At 40.3% G+C, this 23,599-nt stretch overlaps 1 protein-coding gene across 4 annotated transcripts in view; it reads left to right on the top strand.

Annotated features, from left to right (window-relative positions):
- Nucleotides 1-22,272, top strand: part of JAM2 (junctional adhesion molecule 2) — a 54,889-nt gene extending 32,617 nt beyond the window's left edge. For 2 of the 4 annotated variants that reach the window (XM_039520101.1, XM_039520102.1), the window contains exons 2-10: nt 1,400-1,465; nt 8,485-8,598; nt 9,852-10,004; nt 11,764-11,969; nt 13,416-13,518; nt 15,503-15,610; nt 17,072-17,087; nt 18,506-18,545; nt 21,354-22,272. In XM_039520101.1, the coding sequence (XP_039376035.1) occupies nt 1,400-1,465; nt 8,485-8,598; nt 9,852-10,004; nt 11,764-11,969; nt 13,416-13,518; nt 15,503-15,610; nt 17,072-17,087; nt 18,506-18,545; nt 21,354-21,386 (839 nt within the window). In that variant the 3' untranslated portion in view covers nt 21,387-22,272. Of the gene's footprint in view, nt 1-1,399; nt 1,466-3,523; nt 3,685-8,484; nt 8,599-9,851; nt 10,005-11,763; nt 11,970-13,415; nt 13,519-14,300; nt 15,439-15,502; nt 15,611-17,071; nt 17,088-18,505; nt 18,546-21,353 lie in introns of those variants that run through there. The other 2 variants (XM_039520103.1, XM_039520104.1) reach the window with 2 other exon arrangements.
- The last annotated feature ends 1,327 nt before the right edge of the window (nt 22,273-23,599 follow it).

The following is a 23,599-nucleotide window of genomic DNA, read 5'->3' as shown; positions in this document are numbered from 1 at the left end:
GTGCTAGATGGCTGCTGCATATATAGAATTCCCTAAATACCTTCCCATCATCACCCCAATTTGGGATGTTGAGCTTCAGGATGTTGAGCTTCAGCACACTTCTTGTTTCTGAGGGAGTGAGTTATTTGATGTCTTGAAGCTTCAAAAAAGTGAGATATGGAGGCTGGTGGTAACCACAGCTGAAATGGAGATCACGAGGCACCTACAGAAAAATAAACTGAAAACCCCTTTATTAGAATAACAGCCAATACAGTTAATAGGAGGCTGGGATGCTCTCTCCAGGGGAATTATACCATTCCAGGATAGAACAAGATGGTGATGTTGTCACCATTTTTGTAAGAAGTATTGTCAGCATGGGCAAGCCTGGTTTTGTGGGATTAGATTAGTAGTAATTGTACATTGAGATTTTATGTCATGTGATGGTAGGTGCTGCCACAAAAGTGATGGTTACTGTGTTTTAGGGTATGTCTATGTTACAGCTACTACAGTGGCACAGCTGCGGTGCTGCAACGCTGTACTGTAAACGCTTCTTACATCGACAGGTTTTCTCCATCAATGTAGTTAATCCACCTCTCTGAGAGGTGATAACTAGGTTGACAGAATAATCCCTCCCATGACCTAGCTGTGTTTACACCAGGGATTAGGTCAACCCAACTCTGTCACCCAGAAGGTGAAATTTTTCATAGCCCTGAGCAACAAAGCTAGGTTGATCTAATTTTCAGGTGTAGACCAGGCCTTCATGGCTGATCTATTAAAGTTGCAGAGAGAATAGAAGAGGTCCAAGAAGAAAGGGAATGTATGAGAAAATGGAGATGCTCACTGTTGAGATGTGGGGAGGGAAAAGATGAGAACCCTTTATTCAGGTAACTTTTAACACCCATGCACTAACAGGTATAATCCAGCAGTAGACGTGTGTGTTCAGGAGCAGCTGTGATTACAGCAGAGGGAATACACTTGCAGATTAATGCAAGTTCTCCACCTATGCCCTATTGAAAATAGCAGATTTTGAAGGAAAATGTACGGATGCATGTTTAAAAGCTTATTCTTGTCCTTGTTATATAATAATATCCAGCTGTTCTGTCACGCTTCTCGTCAGTAGCTCTCTGAACTGTTTATAAATGAGGTCAGTATTATTATCCCCATTTTACAGATGGGGAAACTACAGCACAGAATGTTAAAGTAACTTCCTCAAGGTCACCCAGTTGGCTGATAGCTAAGCCAGGAATAGAGCCCAGGTCTCCCAAGTCCCAATCATGTCCAATCACCAAAGAGCCTCATTTAGCATATGGAGGTTTATAACTAAGCCTGGAAGCACTGTTCTCTAAAATTGGCTGAAGCACGTGTGCAATGGAAATATCTGTTGTCTGAATTAGTTTGTTTTTGTTTTTCCCTCTTGCAGATCATAAAACATATGGAATCTCTGTCAAAACGGACAATCAGCATGTTACAGCAAAGGAGTTTCATGGTACAGTATGTGCATGGGCATCATTGCATTTATATATAAATATATAATATATATATAACACAAGAAACTGTTTAAAGAACATTATTAAGGTTGCAAAGTCAAGCACTCAAAAGTGAGGAAATTAAAGTTGTGTTCAATCTTAATTCATCCCTGTTGTGTGTATGCATTATGATATAGCATTTAATTACATAATCACATACTATTCTGCCCGGAAACCCTGCCAGCACAGGATGAAGAGAGGTCAATTAATGAGCAGCTTGCTCCTGGTTGCCCTATGTGGCCCTATGCCTTACTGACTATCCATTGTTCAAACCTTGCTCTGAAGACATAATTATAAATTTCCTCATGGTCTGTTCAGCGGCACTCATCACTATTTTATCTGAATGCTTCAAACACTAACTAATTTAATCTGTCAACACCCTGGTGACATGAGATGTGCTTATTATCCACATTTTACAGACTGAGAACTGAGGCACAGAGAGAGGAGGGTCAAAAGTGTCCACTAATTTTAGGGGTCCAAATTGAGACATATAGGACCTGATTTTTCAGAATATTTAGTATTATATAGAACTTTATATGTTCAAAGTGCAACTCCTATTGACTTGCAATTGTCGGTGCTCAGCACTTCTGCAATTGAGTCCCCAGGGTCTCAAGTCTAGCACCCAGAAAATGAGGAACAGGCAGTTGATGACCATCTGTGAAAAGTTTGGCTTAAGTGACTAGTCCAACATCACACAGATTGTGGTAGAGGCAGGGATAGAATCCAGTTCTCCTGGGCAGCATTCAACTGTTTTAACCCTGAGACCTTTCCTTCTGTTCCTGCAGTCCCCTGCATCATCCACGACAAACCTTTCAACAACTGCTACAACTGAGGCAGGGGTCTTACAGACAATAGCCTCCTTCACTACATGTCATTGATTCATCCTCAGAGCAGGTCCATTCTGTACACTGAATGAGTCAGGGGTCCTTTGGAAAAAAAGTCATCCTTTAATTTATATGCATAAAGGGGGGCTGAATTAAGGCAACTTACTTGTGTCATTTCCTAACATTTGAGTGCTTGACTTTGCAACCTAAAGGTTCTTTGAACATAGTTTGGTTTGGCTTTCTAATTTCCTAGGTCTTTTAAAAAAAAATCCCAGTAGGGTCAGGTTAGTGGGTGACACTTACATTGGTAGGTAGTTCCATGCGGTTGGGGGTTATGTTGGTCTTAATTCCATGTGTTGAGTTTATTTATTTATTTATTTTATTTGTTGCATAAACTATCCCAGCTGCCCTTCTGCCTACTGATTCCTTGTTTGCAAGTTTCATGTAGGATTCATGGCAGAATTGGATCTTCTGGAGGGACTTGAATAAGAGGGGAATGGTCTGGTGTAGTAGTAGCTTGGGAAGGTGACCCATGTGTAGGGAGTCACATAAAGCATAAAGACAGCTAGGGAAGAATCGGAAGAACAGGGCAACAAGACCGGCATCATTTGACAGAGTGGAGGGAGCAAAGGAGTGGCGGGGGAGGGAGAGACAAGATTTGGTAATAGGGAAGAGCAGCATTCTATAGGGACTTGAAGGTGGTGACAAGAAGTGTGAATTTAGTGAGGAGGGAGGCACCAGTGAAGCCTCAAAGGGTTTGGTGATGTGTACAGATTGGCCAGTTCAGAAGGTGATCCTAGTAGCTGTATTTTGCATTTTTCTGGGAGAGGCTGGCATAGGTGTAGGCAAATAAACAAACATGCTGATGGAAATGCCGTAATGTCAGAGGTGGTCCCTCTGAGGCGGGGTTGAAATATATTGGTGAGGAAAGCTTGTATTTCCAGTGTCTCTGCAGACTCATTCTGTAGATGAAAAAGACTTGGATCTCTAGGGTTGTCAACCTGGCATCTCTCACAAACAATAATGTCACTTCTTAAAAAATGAACACAGAAAAATATTAAATAAGATTTCAGCGCTCAGAAAGGATGAGAGAATGGGAACAGTTGGCTACCATGGTTATTGGGGCTTCTTTATGAAGGCTTGGCTGATTTTTGTCTCATTGTATGCCTCACCACCTACTCTTCTTTTCTGCAGTGCACATGCTGGAGGAGGACTTGTTTGTTAATACTTAGCATAGGTAGTTTCTGATCACACCCATACTCTTACCTAATCGCAAAGCAGGAACGCTAGAGCCCACTCAGATGTCTATTATGTGCAGCTGATTTGAACTGCGCTCCGGAGGACCAGGTCGGGAAGTAAGCTATGACAGTAATTCAGTGGGGTAGAGATGTATGCACACTGGGCATAGGCACACTACTCCCTCACCACTGCTCACAGCTGGTGAGTTGCTCCAATGACTGGTAACTCTTTTATATTTCCTCTTTTTGCTTCATTTTCAACCTACTGTTCTTTTTCCTGTCCTATGTGTCTTTCCACCTGCTCTGTCCCTGGGTTCTGTCTGTATCCCATCTCTTAGCACATTCCCACTAATTCCTATATCTCTATTCCTTTTCTCTCTGCTCTCCTGACTTTGGTTGGCTTTATCTTGTGCTTACTATGGAGAGGCAAGGAAGCATAATTTGGCATCCTCTCTGCTGTACTCCTACTCAGCAGCATTTCCCTTAGCAGCATCAGTGCCAGAATAAAATGGAAACTGAGAAGTGTGCCAGCTTTATCAAGCTGCATCCTGTGGAAAGGAGCTACTCTGAAAGGGTATGATGTGCTACTGTGCAGGCATCTATAATACTAACAGTGAATTTCATAAGGTCCTTCCACCTGCAAGATTTAAATGCATGGCAAAAACCATGCAGGGGCTCAGCTCCCTTCCCTTCAATCTCCAAGCCCCGCATCAGTATTTGATCACTATGCCCTGGTCTACACTATGAGTTTAGGTCGAATTTAGCAGTGTTAGATCAATTTAACCCTGCACCCGTCCACACGACAAAGCCATTTTTGTCAACTTAAAGGGCTCTTAAAACCGATTTCTACACTCCTCCCTGACAAGGGGATTAGCGCTGAAATCAACCCTGCTGGGTCGAATTTGAGATAGTGTGGACACAATTCAACGGTATTGGCCTCCGCGAGCTATCCCAGAGTGCTCCATTGTGACCACTCTGGACAGCATTCTCAACTTGGATGCACTGGCCAGATAGACAGGCAGCAGTGCCACGTGAAACTTAAGGAGCTCAGGCAAGCCTACCAAAGAACCAGAGAGGGAAACGGCTGCTCCAGGTCAGAGTCCCAGACATGCCGCATCTATGATGAGCTGCATGCCATTCTAGGGGGTGCCCCTTCTACCCCACCCCTGTGCTTCCCTCCTCCTCCACCTCTCCCAGGCTACCTTGGCAGTTATCCCTCCATTTGTGTGACGAATTAATAAAGAATGCATGAATTTGAAACAATAATGACTTTATTGCCTCTGCAAGCAGAGATCGAAGTGGGGAGGGGAAGGCGGTTGGTTTACAGGGAAGTAGAGTGAACCAAGGGGGCAGTAAAAGCAGCAAAGAGTCCTGTGGCACCTTATAGACTAACAGACGTATTGGAGCATGAGCTTTCGTGGGTGAATACCCACTTTGTCGGATGCAGTGGGTATTCACCCACGAAAGCTCATGCTCCAATACGTCTGTTAGTCTATAAGGTGCCACAGGATTCTTTGCTGCATTTACAGATCCAGACTAACACGGCTACCCCTCTGATACTTGACACCATGCAAGGGGGCAGGTTTTCATCAAGGAGAAACAAACAGAACTTTCATACCGTACCTTGGCCAGTCATGAAACTGGTTTTCAAAGCTTCTTTGATGCACAGCACGTCCTGCTGTGCTCTTCTAACCTCCCTGGTGTCCAGCTACGTGTAATCAGCGGCCAGGCGATTTGCTTCAACTTCCCATCCCACCATAAACGTCTCCCTCTTACTCTCATAGATATTGTGGAGCACACAGCAAGCAGCAATAACAATGGGAATATTGGTTTTGCTGAGGTCTAACCAAGTCCATAAACTCGCCAACAAGCTTTTAAATGTCCAGAGACACATTCTACCACCATTCTGCACTTGCTCAGCCTATAGTTGAACTGCTCCTTACTACTGTCATGAGCCATGGGAGCAAGGGGTAGACTGGGGTAGGTGCGACCGTGCGGTGTTGCTGACTGGGAGAGCAGCCTGAGGCAGAAGCCTCCAGCTGGCATGATATTCAAGGCAGGGATGAATCTCCATTAGATGAAACTTAAAGAAGAGAATGACCTGGAGTCATTCCCATTTTTGTCCAGGTGCCCCTGACCGACCTCACCGAGGTCAGCCAGGAGCACCCACGGGACGACGACGACAGTTAGCAGTCGTATTGCACCATCTGCGGTAGGCAAGGCAAACGGATGCTGCTGTGTAGCACTGCAGTATCGTGTCTGCCAACGGTACCCAGGAGACATACGGTGACAGTGAGCTGAGCGGGCTCCATGCTTGCCGTGGTATGTCGTCTGCATGGGTAACCCAGGAAAAAAGGCGAGAAACCATTTTTTGCCATTGCTTTCACAGAGGGAGGGAGGGAGGGGGGCCTGATGACATGTACCCAGAACCACCCGCGACAATGTTTTTGCCCCATCAGGCATTGGGGCTCAACCCAGAATTCCAATGGGCAGAGGAGACTGCGGGAACTCTGGGATAGCTACCACAGTGCAACGCTCCAAAAGTCGATGCTAGCCTCGGTACTGTGGACGCACACCGCCGACTTAATGCGCTTAGTGGGGACACACACAATCTAAAAAATCGACTTCTATTAAATCGACCTAATTTTGTATTGTAGACATACCCTAAGAGTGTATAACTTTGCATTTGTGTTGTATTAATAAAGTCATGGAGGTGGAAAGCAATGGATATTTCAGTACATGCCCAAGTGTTTGAGGCTGAGAATAAGGAATATGAAGAAATTAATTTCCAAATCTAACTCTACGTCAGTCATGTATTACCAAATTTGAAATACGTTTATCTTGGTAATTTAAATTTAATTACCATTTCTCAATGTCGGTGAATGGATTTTCCTATCTTCCACTTAGCAGTCAAACACCGCCAAAACATATGTTAGTGACTTTTCCTTCATGTAATAAGTTGCATACTAGTAATCAGTTTTCCATTCACCCTTCTTTGTGCTTACCCAACCTTGGTTTTCCCCCTGGACCATTCATTTTTCTCTCCCAATTCTCTCACCTTCCCACCAATTGCCTTTCCTTTCTCTTCCTTAGAGTTCTGTGTTCTTAGTTCAGCCTCTCCTTAAAAATACCTTAAATAGAATTCTTCTACCTCTCCATCTCTGATACTGTCTCCTCAATTCTTCCTGTCCCTCTCTTCCTTCTTTGTCCAGTCTTTCTCCTCACTGCCTCCCACTCCGCTTAGTCTCCCCACTCCTCACACTACATAACAGCACCTCTCTTCCTGGTTTATTTGGGCATAAGCTTTCGTGGGTACCCACAAAAGCTTATGCCCAAATAAATCTGTTAGTTTTTTAGGTGTCACCAGTCTCCTTGTTTTTGTGGATACAGACTAACACAGCTACTCCCTGATACTCTCTTCCTGGTGACTCTCCTCCCCTGTTGCTGAGTACAATGAAGCTAGGGAACTAAGGTTGAGGGGATCTGCACCACACTTTCTCCCCTCCATTTAACCCTTCCCACCCCAGCAGGAGAGGAGGAGGAGGAAGTGCTTACATCGTGTGAACTAAGCACTGGGCTTCCTCTGTTCTCTCCCTCCTCACAGGCAAGAGTCAGAGTGACCTCAGTATTGCCCCTCTATGTTTTCTCCTTCCCTCTCCCAGCTCTGAAATGAAAGAGTCTGGGCAATAGAGAGAGAGAGACAATGCAAGTCTCATCCCCAGAGTGTAGGTGAATTATAGGCTTGCAACACTGAAACTCAGCTGCCTTCACTTCAGTTAGATGCAAATAAAGTTAGGCACTCCTGGGCTCAGCCAGCAATCGCAAAGGCCAGCAGTGAAAGACCCAGAGCGTAGGCGGGAATTGACTAATGTTTTTCATTGTTAGAATGGCAACAAAACAAAAACAAAAAGGAAAGGAAACTTGAATAAATCTTAAAGTACAGGAAGGCCACCGCCTATCCCACTCCACCTGCAGTCAGGAACTTCTGACTTCCTCAGCTAAGTACAGAACACACATTTTGTAAAGCATTGTGTATTTGTCTTTGGAACAGGATGCCCTCCTGTCACTGGATTTTTCTTTAAAGTTGGGTTGCTTCTTTAATGTCTTGTCTCATTTTGTGTGTGATCTTATTGCTCATGACAAATGCCAGACTGGTAGCGTTGGGGCTCTGAAGCCTCAGCTCTGGTCTGGAAGGACAAATAGTAGGGGTGAATAAGTAACTCTGTCTCCATCATTTACTCGGTCCTCAGTTTCCTCGGCTGAGATTGGTAACAAGAGTGCAAATTAAAGCAGGCTGTTGTGTATGCTTTTGAGATGTGGACACTTGTTCACTGGAAATCGGATACACCCCATCAAAGGTGCAAAAGTCTTTGGTCCCTATTAATATGACCTGTATATGAAGGGCTTAGCATATAGGTGAAAGGCTCTGTATTGCATTGCCAACCTCCTAAGCCATCTGCTCTACCCCTTCCCTTTGAAAAAGAAATTAAAGATTGAGGCTTTCCACTGGAGATTATAAACTATAGAGAGATTGGAGGTAGTCAAAGATTTTTCATAATAATACTAGTGTTCTTTTCCTCCTTAGGCCAATCTGTACTAGAAAAGGTATGCCAGTAGAGCTGTACCAGCAAACCCACCTAGTAGACACACACTTTCTATTGCCAAAAAAGTGCTTTTGCCTATATAACCTATACCAGTTCTCTTTAAAGCTCTACCGACTTTACATTCTCTCTCTAAATTCTGTTCTCCATTACACTTGTTTATATTTGGAGTAAATACAATAGCGTCAATTTTAAGAGCAGTATTTGATTGTCATTGAAGACTGAAGCCCTTTAATAGGAAGAATATTATGATCAGTACTTGTAATTATACCAAGCACGGAGCTAAAACACTGATCATCTGTCTTGTTTTCCCTAGAGGCTATGCTTAGCTGTAAGTACTCAGCTGGAAAGGGTATTATTCCAAGAGTAGAATGGAAGAAACTCACAACCCGCGATGTCTCATTTGTGTACTACAAAGGTGACTTAGTAGGTAAGAAGCTGCAAACATGTAGACTGATGGATTAAAATGAAATTGCTAAAATGCAGTTTGGTTTCTTTTCTGAAGAGAATAACAACGACAAAAGGACTTCCCAGAATTGGTTTTTGAAGAGCATATTCTTGAATAGCTTTCCATGCTAATAGCTACTATATCTTTGATGGTATTAAATATTTTAACTTGGAGATGTAGATGAGTCTTTTGTACTGTTCCATTTAGACTTCAAAAATGGCATTGCAGGTTCCCCGAATCCTTCCATAACCTGAGCGCATTAAATAAAATTATCTGTCCTTATTGAAAACTTTATGATCCTCAGAACAAGCTTCTGAAAGATTATTTAAAATAAAGCTGAAGACTTGAACATAAATGTCATAGTAATATATACAGTGTAGCAGCATATTTTAAATACACCCCCATTCTTTTTAGGACTAGAACATAAGAATAAGTGTTCTTTCTTAAAATGACTTATTTCAGCTTTACATTTTGAGTGAAAAGTGCATCTCAGTGGTACCGTATATGTCAGCTATTTTTATTGTAGCCTTGTTCAAAAAGCTGTAGCTATTTTTTTCTCTTTTCAATGGGAAGTTAGTTTTGCCCTCATAATACACAGACTCCCATAACTCAAATGTCCTGAAAGAATTTTGTTCCAACTTAAAAAAAAAAATCACCTTTAACCAGAGACCAAGTATAGAAAAAAAAAATCAGCCCACAAGGTGAAAGGTATGTGATAATGGGACTGTAATGGAGTCTGGATTTTTTGAAAGCTTAACTAGAGAGCTTTTGGCCAACATTCTCTGTCTATAATAAATGTCACTTTTAAGTTTCTTAGATGATGCAGATTTCACCAAGCAACTCAAGAGCATTGGGGAAATGCATGTGCTGCCAAATTCAAGATGGGTCTTGGGATTCCAACTCTATAGGCTGTTGGAAACTGGCTGTGTTTCATAAGAGATGCCTTTGGTTTGTGAACAAAGGGTGTAGGGTTTGGGCTTAAAGTATCGCCTTGTTGCCCCTAAAACTTCTAGAGTGGAAGTGATAGTATCTTTGGAGAAAAGTGCTCATATTTATTGTCCTTCAGTGGAAAATGAGGCACAAAGATGATCAAGATTGAAGAAGTGAGCAATGATTGATCACTAGATGCATTGTGAGGTTTGAAGATGAGCCAATGATGCACAGTGATATTTTATTTTTATAACAGGCTTGAACTGCAAGGAATACTTTTCTAACTGTCATATTCTCTTTTAAAGGTGATCTGAAAGGCCGAGCAGAGATGATAGATTCAAGCATACGAATTAGAAATGTGACCAGAAAAGATTCTGCGAGATACCGTTGTGAAGTTAGTGCGCCGACTGAACGGGGACAAAATCTGGCAGAGACCATTATTACTCTCACAGTGTTGGGTAGAAACCTAACTTTGACTATGGGTTTTTGTTGAGGTCAATCCTAAAGGCAGGGGGATAGGGGAAATTCAGTGTGGATATTTTTCCTCATGCACTCTTTTATTCATAACATTGTTTGCCAAATGAATTATTTGATTTCCGGCTTCTATTTAATGTTTTCACAAACTGCATTTACCTTCTTTTGACCAGCTCTAAAAAATAATAAATAATAGGGAACAAATCTACCCTCACAGAATCATTTCTGAAAGTTTGGCCTTTATATTAAGGCTTGGATTTTCAAATGGGCCTAAGGGAGTTGGGTACACAGCTCTTATTGACTTTTAGTGAAAGTGGGTACCTAATTCTTAGGCTCCATTGAATTTCCCAACACCAAAGCAACTATGACAGCTTAAAGTGCGTTGATAATCACTCTGTTGATAGAAATAAATCCAAAACACACAACTGTGAAGAGGCCAGTACTAGCTCCAAATTCTGATTAGGTTACAAGTAAAACTCAGAGGTCTTCTCCTTGTCCACCTAACAAAATTGCACATAGAAATACCGGCCTCTCTTCTGGAGAAACTCATGTCTGGGCTGGCAGAAATGTTATCTGGATCGAGGCACGCTGGCACACCTCTATATGGAAAAGGCTTCACTGGATCTTTTTCAGCAACTGCCAGTATGAAGACTGGTTGACGTTCCTCATTCATAAGTGCTGGAACTGCCTTGAAGTGGTTTCTGTTATATAATACTCCTGGGGGAATTCTGTGCCAAAAAATTAAAAATTCTGCGCACAATATTTTGAAATTCTGCAAAATTCTGCATATTTTATATGTCAAAATAACACAATATGATCACACCAGTTTCAATTTTTTGGGTTATTTATTTCAAAATACCTGTCAGCAAGTATGTCTGTAACAATGCAGACAATAAAAAAGATTCAAGGAATGTTTTTTGACAGATTCCTTATCGGCATATCAATACAGAACACAAAGCAAAGTGGGTATTTTTTTCATTTTTAAAAAAAGCCACAGTTCGGTGATTCTTGGCCTTTGGTGGTGACTCAGCAAATGTTTGAAGTATCATACTGTGACTAGAGCAGTTCAAAAAATTTTAATGAAAAAGTTTTTCCACCATAAATTACTTCTCAAACTACATGAATTTTTTTTTCTGTGAAAACATGTAATTTGAAACTTTTTTGAAACAAAAGGAAATTCTTTTCTTTTCTTTCCTTTTCCCCCTCTTCACTAGTTCAGGGGGAAAGAGGGAGTTGAGGGGAAGATGCTCAAAAAAGGGGGGGGATTGTTTCAAATAAGTGGAAACAACAAGAACAAAATATTTCAACCAAAAAAAAAAATCCATGGAAAGTTTTACCTGACTCCACATCCCCTTGAGTCCGTGGAACTAAGTGCTTTGTTGGCAGGATGGAGGTGGGGAGGGAGGGTTGAGAAGTTGATCTTGGATTGGATGGTAGTGACAGGGAGCAGAACAAGGAAGAGGCAGCACCAGGTTGAAGGGACTGGGAGCAAGGTGCTCCTTCCCTTTCCAGGGTCCTAGCAAGCCAGGGATTTTTCTGCGTTCTCATTTAGTGGGGTGTGACCCACTGGTCACCCCTGGTGATCTCTTTCTTGGCCATGCCCCACCAGTCCATCCTGTTAATTAATACGTTGTGGGTTTCTTTGGATTGTCTCTGATGCCTAAGCAAATGTTGAAATAGAAATGTGAATGTTAATTTAAAACACTTTAACTGTCAAATAACAAATATGTTTTCATTGTTCAGTGGCCTCGGCAGCTCCATCGTGTGAAGTGCCCAGCTCAGCAATGAGTGGAACAGTAGTACAACTGAGTTGTAAAGAAAATGAAGGGTCTCCTGCTTCTGAGTACAAGTGGTATAGGAATGGTGTTGCTTTACTGGAAAATACAGGAACAGGCAGTGCTAAAAGAGGAAACATTTCTTACACCATGAATAAAAAGACTGGAACATTGGTAAGATCTTGTTCAACTCCTTCTTTCAGACACAAAAGTCAAAAGAAAACTAAATGTATTATTCATGTTACACTATGACCAATGATCAGGGCCTCATTGTGCTAGGCATTGTGCAGATGAGAAACAAACAAAAAAAAGTCCATGCCCCAGAGAGCTCACAACCTACATGTCAGACAGGATACAACAGATGGATGAAATACACAAACTGGGTGGGAGTGGAGTGAAAGGATGAGGTAAAATAATTTAGCAGAGTTTTACAAAATAAACAGAAGTTACAGCTTGCCACGTGCGTAACCAGTGCCAGATCTGGCATCACAGTACTAAGTTTTTTAAAAGAAAATAAAGTGGGCATCTTTACAAATTTCCATGGGGAGTTATTCCCAGGCATAGAGGGCAACATCGGAGAAACAGATGTTTAGGAAATGTAAAAGTAACTTTCCAGATATACTTAGAGGGCCCAATCCTGCACCAGTAAAGACTGGGAGCAGGAGCCAGCCCCCAAATCAGTATAGACATCTTTTCCAGAACTATACACCTCTTTTGAAGAAGCTTCCATGGATGCTTTTCAATTATTATTAATACATTTTAGTTCAAGACTTTCCAAAGTGACTAGTAATTTTGGGCACCTCACTTTTATGAACGATCAAAGTCAGATACCTTAGAGGAGTCTGATTTTCAGGTGGTGAATGATCAGCGCATTCTTAAAATCCCACCCCTTTAAGGTGTGTCAAACTGAGCACCCAAAATCACTAGTCACCTCTGAAAATCTTGGCCTTGATGTATAGTTGTGGCTCTCAGAGAACGAGCCTAATTTCAAAGCCCACTGAAGTCACTGGAAAGACACCCGCTGACTTTGATGAGTTTGGGAAAGTCCCCACCTCTCCCTTTCTTGTTGTTTATGTGAAATAGTCATCAGTTTCATCATACATCATTTTGTAAAAAAAGAAAAAAATAACCCATAGTTCAAAGAACTACTTGTCTAAATGGTATCAGTGCAGTGTCCATTGTCCCTCAACCTCCTAACTTTAAATCACCTGGTGATAGTATTTGATAACTAGAGCTGGTTGGGAGTTTTTTATCTGAATGATTTTCTAACAGAAATGCAGTTTCCACAAAATTGAAATTTTCCACAGGGAAATTTTGAGTTTGCTGAAAAAATTCAATTTTCCACCACAAAAATCAAAATAAAATATTTAATTTTGGGTCAAATTCAATGAAACAAAATGAAACATTTCAGTTTCAGAAATGTTGAAATGTTTTGTTTTGATTAAAAAAATGTTGAAACAAAATGTTTCTGAATCAAAAAATTTTGAAATTTCTGTTTTGTTAAATTTCAACTTTTCATCCAAATTTGGGACAAAAACAAAAATGTCAGAATTTCCATGGGATGGAAATTGTAAATTTCACTCAGCTTTACTGGTGACTTTTTTTTTTAAAATTTAACAGCTATTTAACACAGTTTCAAAGAAGGACACTGGAGAGTATTACTGTGAAGCCTCTAATGGAATTGGACTTCCTCAAAAATGCTCTGTGAAGCGAATGCAAGTTGGTAAGTGTCAAAAGCAAATAAGGCAAAAAAAATCTGTAGATGAAAATGACTTTATTGCATGGCACATGTAAGAAACTAAGACTAGGTTCAAATTATACTATCTTATTCCTCCCCCCAGAGTGCTGGAATCAAATGCAATTACATGTTTGTTATGAATGCTATTTATGTAGACATTTTGGCAGCTTAAGTCACTCCTCTTCTAAAAAGAAGCAGTAGAGATTACTATATCTTACATAAGGTTGCTTAGCTCAGAGTGCTTTAGAATGATCAAATGTCCAGCTTTCAGAAGATTACTATGCATTAAATTGCACTGAACAATAGTGTACACATAAGATATTAATATTTCAGAACTTCTTGTGGAGGCTGTAAAGTATGATCTGCAAGTAGGGTGACCATATGTCCTGATTTTATAGGGACAGTCCCGATTTTGGGGTGTTTTTCTTATATAGGCTCCTATTACCCCCCATCTCTGTCCCAATTTTTCACACTTGCTGTCTGGTCACCCTATCTGCAAATCTTGTTTCACAGATATTTTCCTTGAGTCAATTTCATGTGGGACTTTAATGCAGCAACTCAGAAAACTCTTTCTGATCTTCATTTTCTTATCTGGAAAAACAGTAATAAATGTGACATTTATATCTGGTTAAAGGGACACTGTCCAGGTTGATAGGCCTAATGTTTGTTTTGTTTTCTGCTCCTTTTCTGTTTGCAACATCCATGTAACTTGTTAGATATAGAATTTGTTTTGTAAACAAGTCCATCTGTGATTTTTTTCCATAAAGAAAAAAAATATATTCCAGCAGCCCAGCATTCTTGAGTAGCTCTGCAAAATCCCACAGCAGTGCATGCACAAGTGATGGAGAGAAGTTGGTAAGGAAATATTTCAAGCTTCTAGAAGGTTTTAATCAACAGTGAAGGGGAAAATGCTTCTAATGGATGGAGTCTACAAAATACCTTGGCAGTGACCTTTTAAACAGAGCTCTAATATTTCTTACTCTCGCAGGACCTGGTTCAAAGCCTGCTGAAGTCAATAGGAAGACTTTGGATCAGGCCTTTTAATGCATTCATGTTGTATTTGAGTAACTACATGCTATCAAGGCAGAATTCCTCTAATGGGGAAACATTAATCCACGTAATAAATTGGTACTTATCGACACAAATAAGAAGTTTTTTGGACCAACGTTTTCAAATCTGTGTGCCTGTAGTTAGGCAACCAAATATGTATTTGGACATGTAAGTAGAAGTGGCCTAATCTCTCCCCCCACGAGGTGCACACTTACAGCTCTCATTGATTATAATGGGAATGGGGATTGCTCATCACCACAGAAAAATCAGGCCACTTCTAATTTAGGTGCCCAAATCTGGATTAAGGAGTCTAATTTTAGGCAGCCAGGTTTGAATACATTGGCCTTGGTGGTTTAGTTTTTAAAAAGCCTCACTTGCATTCACGTCAGAAGCCATTAAGTTATACATATGATTCAACAGCATGAAAATTCTTGGTGCCACAAATATCATTCTGGGTCAACAATTTCATCAGCTGTTATATTACTACTATTTTAATCAAACTAATTTAAAACAAATATTCTCTAACAGCTGTTTCTATTTACAGGCTTCAGGGTATATTCTCCCTTTGACATGTGTAACTTGAATGATGCCAGGGGTTAGGCGCTCATCTAGATGAGAAAATACCCCCTTGTCTCTATCCAGTTTTTTGACTTTTTGGATCATATTAAGAATTTGAGGTGTGTTAAAAAGCCTTGTGCTAACGAGGGTATTATTTGGTGGGTAGTAGAAGTGAATGGAATAAACATTTTGAGAACCTTTCTGGTTGCTAGCAACTTACATTCACAATCATTTACATATTGCATTCTATAGTTATCATTGCCACTGCTCTCTGGAATTTTTATAGTGGAAAACTGTTACAATAGCAAGTTTTTGTTTTGGGTTTTTTTTAACATTGGATTTATTTTGTTTTCATTTACAGATGACCTTAATATAAGCGGAATCATAGCTGCTGTAGTAGTTGTGGCTCTGGTAATGGCATTATGTGGCCTTGGGGTATTTTATGCACAAAAAAAAGGTTACTTTTCAAGTAAGTCAAGTTAAATCTTGCCTGCCTTATAGACCTCAGGAAACTTGCTATGACTAAATATTTCTATTGTCTGTAGAGTATACTCCTTTTTCATGTAGGGTCTGATTCTGCACTATTGAAGCCAATGGAAGTATTGCATCTTTCTTCAATAAGTGTAGGATCTGGCCCATAGTTATTTGTTCTGCCTGCTCCTTTTGATCATACCCAGTTTATTTTTTGCAGTAGAAAATGAGATAGAAATAGCAGCCTAGTCACAAATTGCTGCTGAAAGGGAATTTAGGCAAATCCAGAGGGTCTAAGTAAGCTCCACAGAGTTATTTCTTATACAAAGTTAAGATACTTCTGAAAATATTAGAAAAAAGGCTAAATATTTTCTCTTGCCTATAATTCTGTTTTCCACAAATGTTCATGAATTGAGTCTGAGCATTGCTAGCTCAGTCACTGACAGATACCTTGAAGAAAATGAACTCTAAGCTCAGGGGAGGCAGAGCCCAGGATAAGTAACTGCTTGGGTACAAAGTCTAGCTGATGAAAGAAGTTACAAATTTCTTCCCCAAAGTGTGTCATAACAGGGCTAGTTAGGCACATTGTGGATATGAGAATAACCAAAAAGTACCTGAAAGACATTAGATATAAATTTATTTCTGGCCAGAATTCTGACATGTTTACCCATGTTTAGTATCTTGCTACACAAGTGTTCCCATTTATTTAGCAGGGTACCAAATAACATAAAAGAAAAACAACAAAATTACTCCGATGTGTTGTATGATAGAATATTCACGCGCACATATCAAATATGTGTGTGTGCATATGTACATTAAAGTGACATTATTGGTGGTTTTGGTTTCTAAAATCTGTCTGTTCCAGTAAAAAGAAACAATGTAAACAGTCATTTGTAATTTAAGATGTAAGCAGTACTAAATCTTGCATCCTAGTGGAAATGGACTTGCTGACTCCATCTGCTGGACAATAATGAAAGTACATGTCAGGAAAACATGCTTTTATTAGATTTCATAATAGCTGGGCAACTTCCCCAGGGTATTTACAATAGGGGCCATGGAATCTAATACAGTGAACAGGCAGTGATGCAGAAAAATGTTTTGGCATGTGTCTGAAAGAGGACACACAGCTTTTTGGGGTGTAGGGGGGAGTGAGGGCTGAAGATTGATTTGAGAGCAGTTTCACGAGAGCAGGTAGCTGAACACTTTCAGAAGTAGACTATTAACTCCAGAGGAGAGGGGGCTTGGGCAGCTTTCCTGCTAGCTTATCCAGACAGACTGCTGCCAAGGGAATCACTTGTTCATCCTCCAGTGAGAAACATAGTGCAGATGGTACTGTCCGAAATTAAAGGGATGAAGGAGGACAAGAGTTAAATGTTATCCACATGAGATATTTCAAAGGATGGTTATTAGGCAGGGAAATTACTGTGTGCTAAATATGTTTTTTCTTTTACTTTTCCAGAAGAAAGCTCTTCTCAGTAAGTATATCACTTTTGGGTAGTTAATTTCATTTGTGCTTCTGATGATGTAAGAAATGTGATTCTTGTGCAGGGCTTTCCACATCATTATTATACATGGGGGTGTTTTGTGTCCTTAACCTTATTTTTGGATAACCTGTTCTGAAATATTCTTTAGGCTGCTACTTTGGTGGCTGGATTTTCTCACTATGCTTACTAAGCTGCATACTAACACCAAGCCACTAGTAATAAATGAACCAACCAATACTTTTGTTAAACAAACAGAGGTAAATTTTCAGATGGCTGTGTCCCCTCCCCGTTTTGGTTATCATTCAAACCCCTAATTCAGCCGCAGACATAAATCTTGCTTGGCCAACTCCCTGGTTGTGAATGCAAAATAGCTAGGTAGAAGATTTTACCCAAATCTGTGTCTGCAAATCATTTTGGAAACTGGTCATCAGCCAGGATGAAAGTATACACCTCAGTCTTGCACTAAAAGATGGAAGTGTGCTAGTTCTGTGAAATCAGCAACTGTACGTACAGTACATGCAAGCTGATTTTACAAGATAGGCTGAGATACATGCTCACATATGAGACTAATATTGAGTCCTTAAAGTGGAGGCTGGCATTTCTTCTGTCTAGCTAAGCTCAGCATTAATAACTCTCATTCTTGAGTGAGGACAATGGCAGAAAAAAGCAAGTAACTTATTAAAAGAAGATATCGCCAAGTACTTCTTAAAAATACTTTCTGATACTTGTTTTATAATGGTCATGAATATAATGTACATCACTATATGAGCCATAACCAGATATGCTTCACATCTTGGAGCCTTAAGGCAACAAGCCAGGGAAGCTAGTTTGGCAGAGGCTGATGATGCAAGGATTTGTTGTCTAGAAGCTCCCCAAGGAATTGTCACAGGTATCATAATGGACAGAAGACAATGGACATGCCTCTACTGTAAAATGTTGCTGTCTGTGCCTCTGGAGAGGAGGAAATTTTATGAAAGAGCTATTTCTATTACATAGTATTTTCACACATCCGCTACAGATCTTGGTAATTGCAAGCTGTGAAATGGTGATAACTTTTTTTACTTGGTCAAGATATTCTCATAAAGTAATCTGGCTTTAGTCAGATAGGAATGCCTTTCAAATAGCACATTGCAAAACATTGCTTTACCTCCTGAAAATCAGTGAGCCCCACAGACTCAATCTTCCCTTCATGTATAGATGCTTTTTTGGCATACCTTGCGAAGCCATTTATTGTGCCTGTTGATTGCACAATATTGTTTCTGGTCTTTTATAAGATAAGAGCTAAGATGAAACCAGGATGGTGTCTAAAGTGGGAAAATTTGTGTATAAATATGCTTCTCCAAGAACTAAAGTACAAGCAGATAAAAATAAAACAGTTAATCTGTCTTCTTTGTTTATTACACTAACAGGAAGAAGAGTTCTGACTATAAATATACCCCAAGTGAAAAGGTGAGTGTATTCAGCAATCAGCCAGGGCATTTGTGTGAGCTGCCCATCATGAACCAATTAAGTTTCCATTTTCTGTGACTGCTCAGTTCATTGGCCCTGAAATGAATAAAGATTATACATTTCCTATATTTTGAAAGAACAGCGGTTAGTCTCAGTACTTTTTGTCTGAAGAACAGTTCATGGTTTTGCTTCTAAGAAAACACTTGGACTAAGTGAGGGAAAATTACAGCTTTAATTAAACACGTGGCATCCAGTCTAATGTGAATTGGAACCATCCTTGCCTTATCTTACCATATCTTACTGAAATATTTTACATGTGTACCATGGTATAATAATCCCAGAAATTACAAAATCATCATTTGTTTTTTCCTGTGTGTGGAACAATCGACTTCCAAAGATCAAATTTGAGATCTATGAGCACAGTTTCTACCACTCTTTCCCTCTTGCTACAGGGAGGTATGGAAGGCAAAGGGACCCCTTGGAGCCTTTTCCATCCCCTCTCCCCCACATCCTCTTAAGCAGAGAGAGAGCAGATCAGAAAGGTGGAACCTAAAGCATTGCCTCTCTTCTCCTCCACACCCTGTCTGGCAGCACTGGAGGGTAAGGCAGCAAGCTCCTTACTGTGTGCAGTGCCTGCCAGCAGGTGATATAGCCATGTAAGGAATTCTGCAATGTAACCAAGAATATCTTGATTTTTCTGCACTAAACATGTATACACTGCAATGATCCACTATGGGCAAGGTAGCCAAAGTGCCCGCTCTGGCCACCATTTTAACTGAAAAACTGAGGCTGTATAAGTGGATAGATATATATATATAGAGAGATAGATATAATATGAACTTGTGTGAGTATATTATAAAGCTACTGGCATTAGCCATCAAGTGGAATGAACAGGTACTGAAAAACCACTAGAGCAGAGGTTCTCAGACTCTGGTCCACAGAGCACTTGCTGCTGGTCTGTTGAGAGCTGGCTAGTCACAGGGCACTGGCAGCTCTATCTCCTCCTTATATCTACCTGCTAAATCAAAATTTATTTAAAAAAAAGTTAAAATCACTGTCCATGTAAAAAGAACAGGAGTACTTGTGGCACCTTAGAGACTAACAAATAAGTTACTCCTGTTCTTTTTGCGGATACAGACTAACACGGCTGCTACTCTGAAACTTTTCCATGTAAAGCAAGTGCTGCAGTTAGGCACACAATGTTACACAACTGTGTGTGTGTGTGTGTGTCTGAGAGAGAGGTGTACATAAGACAATCAAGATGATGCACACTATGAAAGAGTGAGATCTCCTACACTAGAGAAGACCCAATGGCTAGGTTTGCTTAGAGAAACACTGGATCTGTAATATTAGCTCAGCTTTGCAACATATGTCAAGAAAACTTAACAGCACCTGCAAACACTTCCTACTCCACCTTCACTACAAACACCATCATCTGCAACTTCCTTCCCCACACCGATGCACTCAGAAGTAGTCCCTGTGTCCTCAAACCTATATTTTACATTGCTCTGCTCTACCTCTTTCACTTCACAACTGTTTCTCACACATCGGGCAACCACAGCACACACCTGATTTACCCAGCTCAACCCTACCACCTACATTATTCAAATCCTCCCAACAAACTCAGTCACACACCTGATTTTTTTACCCAGCTCATCTCACCCTCCAGTCCTCCTCCTATTCACCCAGTCTCAGTTCTTTCCTATTCTATCAACTTCATCCATTTACTTCCCTTCCTCACTAAAACCCAACCCACAATTACTATGTTTTCTTCAGTGTACCTCAACAATAGTGCCAAAACTAGAGCAGATGTCTCAGACATCAGCCCCTGAGTCACTGGCTGCTCCACTTTCAGCATTACTTGACTCCACTAAGGGGCTGGATATTCTGCTTTAACCTTGCTCCAGTGGCCCCTTCCCTGAGCTGCTGGGATCTCTGGCTAGAGGCAGTGCATGGAGCTATGTACTCCTGTTTGCTTTCCTAGGCTTGAGGAGGGGACCAAAGAAGCTGGGCAATGGGAGGCTGCAAGGTGGCAGAGTAGGACTGGCTTTGGGCCTGGCCCTAGCTTCCTATGGGGAGGATTAGGATCAGTAGGCAACAAGGCTGACCAGAACAGAGGTAACTCCAAAACACCAGCTAATTTTAATGCTCACAACTCATGGTAGAGGAGGGTCTCCAAAAATTTCATTGATCCAATGCAGCTTCTGCTGTTAAACTGATGCAGTGAGTGATGCTCCACGTACAGGTGTAGCTATGAAATAGCAACAGCTGCTCTCAGGGCCTACCAGATGGCAGTCACTATTGGTTATACCCGCCACCGTAAGTGCTCTATGAAAGCTACCCTCTGTCCTTAAATCTGAACACCAAGGAACTGAAGCAGTGGTTTTTTATTTCCTCCTTTGGTGGTGAAAATTTCTTGGTGTGTCTGTCTCTCTTCACTGAAATACTGGTAAACTCTAGTTGTGGGGTGCATTCATCAACTGCAGTATAATTGCACATCAGCAGCAGCTATAATTCGAGTATTCAAAAGGAAAGAAACACAGCAGTTTTACCTTTTCCCCCTTGATCTTTAATTCCTCCCAGTGGGACACTTTTTGAACTGTAGTAGGTATATCATGTACAAATGTGTTTTGTGGGCTTCACTCCTCAAAGGAGTTACATTTTTTGTTGCTGTATGCTTGGTGTTTGCTTCCTCTCTCTTGCCAACCTGGAGACACAAGTGAAGTTCTACAGATGTTTAAGTGTAATGGATACTGAAAGCATTTGAACTATAACTTGTCACATTACCCTTTTCTTTTTTTCATTTAGGATTTCAAGCACACCAAGTCCTTTGTTATTTAGAAGATTTCAGCCTCTTTGAGGGACACACACTGACTACTTGTTATACAGAATAAAGGGATTTTTTTTTAACTTCTGCAAATATTTGGATTTGTTTTGAGATGGCATACACTGAAAGCAGAGTTTATTGAAATGTCTAGGATCCGATGTTACAAACCTAATCACAGACTGAACTGTTCATATTGTTAATACCATTATTTCTGTAATTTAAGGATAGTAGTATGTAGATAATATAATTTGTATGAAGGTTTCATCTCATCCTGTTTATGTATATACACAGCAAGGGGACTTATTACTAAGCAAATTCATGCTCATGATCTTTACAGATTAGCATTAGAAGTTTTTTGGCCACTCTAACCGAGTGCTTTGTAGTGTCTACATCTAAAAGACAACAGAAAGGGCTCTAACTTTTGCCGTTTTTCAGTTTTATTAGTGCCATGACTTCTCTAATAATGTCAGACCATGCAGTCAAGTGAACAATTATTCTGATATTGTACAAGTATAAACTTGAGTTATGTTAACTGTGGTTCATCCTCTCTATAATAGAGAACCTCCAAACAGTGATCTGCTGTAGATGAGTGCTTTTCAATCTTTTTTCATTTGTCGATCCCTACAAAATTTCAAATGGCGGTCCAGACTCTTTTAGAAATCTTAGACATAGTTTGCAGACCTCAGATTGAAAACCACCGCTGTAGATCAAATGTTCAAATCCCAATGCTAAAGTGTGTAGCTTTTTTCCTTCTAGGAAGTATATTTAAGATCTGTGAAAGTTTCTTTGCTAAAGATTGTATGTGTGAAGGAAAACAGTGCAGCAAAACTGATGCAGTATTAGTGCCTTGATTTTTCTGTTAAAGTTCAGTTTTACAAATAAATGACGCCTAATGTCTGATGTGCTGTCTACTGTGAACTTGCTTTCGGAGGTCTGCAACTATCATTAGATTAATGTGTTGCTGAAATATGGTACTCATGGTGGTGTTGAACAGTCTGCCTGATATTATCTTCAATTACATGTTCCTTTAGTTACAAAAATTTTACTCTCAGATTTCAACTCTAAAATGAAAGCCATAGTAATTAGAAGGGGAATTTTTCTTGTTTTAGCGAGTATGCTGTAGCTGGAACATGCACTTTGCCTGTCAAAGTTTAACTAGGCAGACAGTGTAAATGCAGGAAGGCATCTGTATTCTGGATAGCCCATAAGCATTTGCTGGATTGTCACTGACTTCAGTTGGTCATAAATCAGCATCCAGTTTTGTTACTCTGTGCTGTATGTTCTTTCAAATGCTGGTGTGGCAGTGCAAAAACGCCACAGGAGCTTTATTTGAGGTAGTAAGATTTAAATGAATACAACTGCTACCTGTGGCCCTGAACTGCTTTAATATTACAGCCCATTTATTTCACTGTCCCCACTCCTTATATACTACAGGTATCTGGATCAACATGCAAATTTTTTCAGAGAAGCTGTGTGAAAAGTTTAGGAGCCAGATTCTTTGGCACCAAAATAGGCCGTATGGGATTCTAGGAGAAGCAGAAACTGGACGTTGCTGCTCAAAGTGAGCAGCGACGTCGACATTTAAGATGCCCTGTTTCTCACTCTATGGGGATTAATAGTTCATTTAGTGAACTATCATTCAGGCTGTCTGACCATTATTTGTCTGATTAGCTCATGTCTAGCAAAACAAGCTACAAGTTTTAAATTAATGCTTAGATTATACAATAATTCTCAAGAGGGACTGATTGAAGAGCAGAATATCGTGAACTTTCCCTATACAAATGTAGCTGCTAAAAACAGTGGGCTACAAGGGCAGGAGTAAGCTAATATTTCTTAAAAGAATTCACACCAAATACTGAGAAATTCACTTAAAGGAACAATCCTACTTTTTAATCTTAGCTAAGTGTGCATACATCTAACAATACTATAAATGAGAATATTTTGCAGTTTCATGGGCATGTGAGTGAAACTTTCTATAAAGTCTTAATCTTAGCCCTGAAAAGTTTCCCTGACATAAGCAAAATAAAAAAGCAATAGGAAAACAATCTTTAAACTACCGTGACAGAGGAGGGCAAAGGGTAGGTATAGTACTCTGCATTTTGGAGTAATAGTAGGTAAAGATGAAACTCTACACTTTGACCTTACTGACTGCCTTTGATATATCACAGTAGTCCTGTACTCCCACCAAGGGTTGAATTGGGGAAAAAAAGTGTAATGGATCTGCACC

The sequence above is a fragment of the Mauremys reevesii genome, linkage group 1 (genome assembly GCF_016161935.1).
Source record: "Mauremys reevesii isolate NIE-2019 linkage group 1, ASM1616193v1, whole genome shotgun sequence".
NCBI classification, from domain to species: Eukaryota; Metazoa; Chordata; order Testudines; family Geoemydidae; genus Mauremys; species Mauremys reevesii.
Note: the sequence above shows the minus strand (reverse complement) of the source record. Positions and strands in the feature narration are given on the sequence as shown.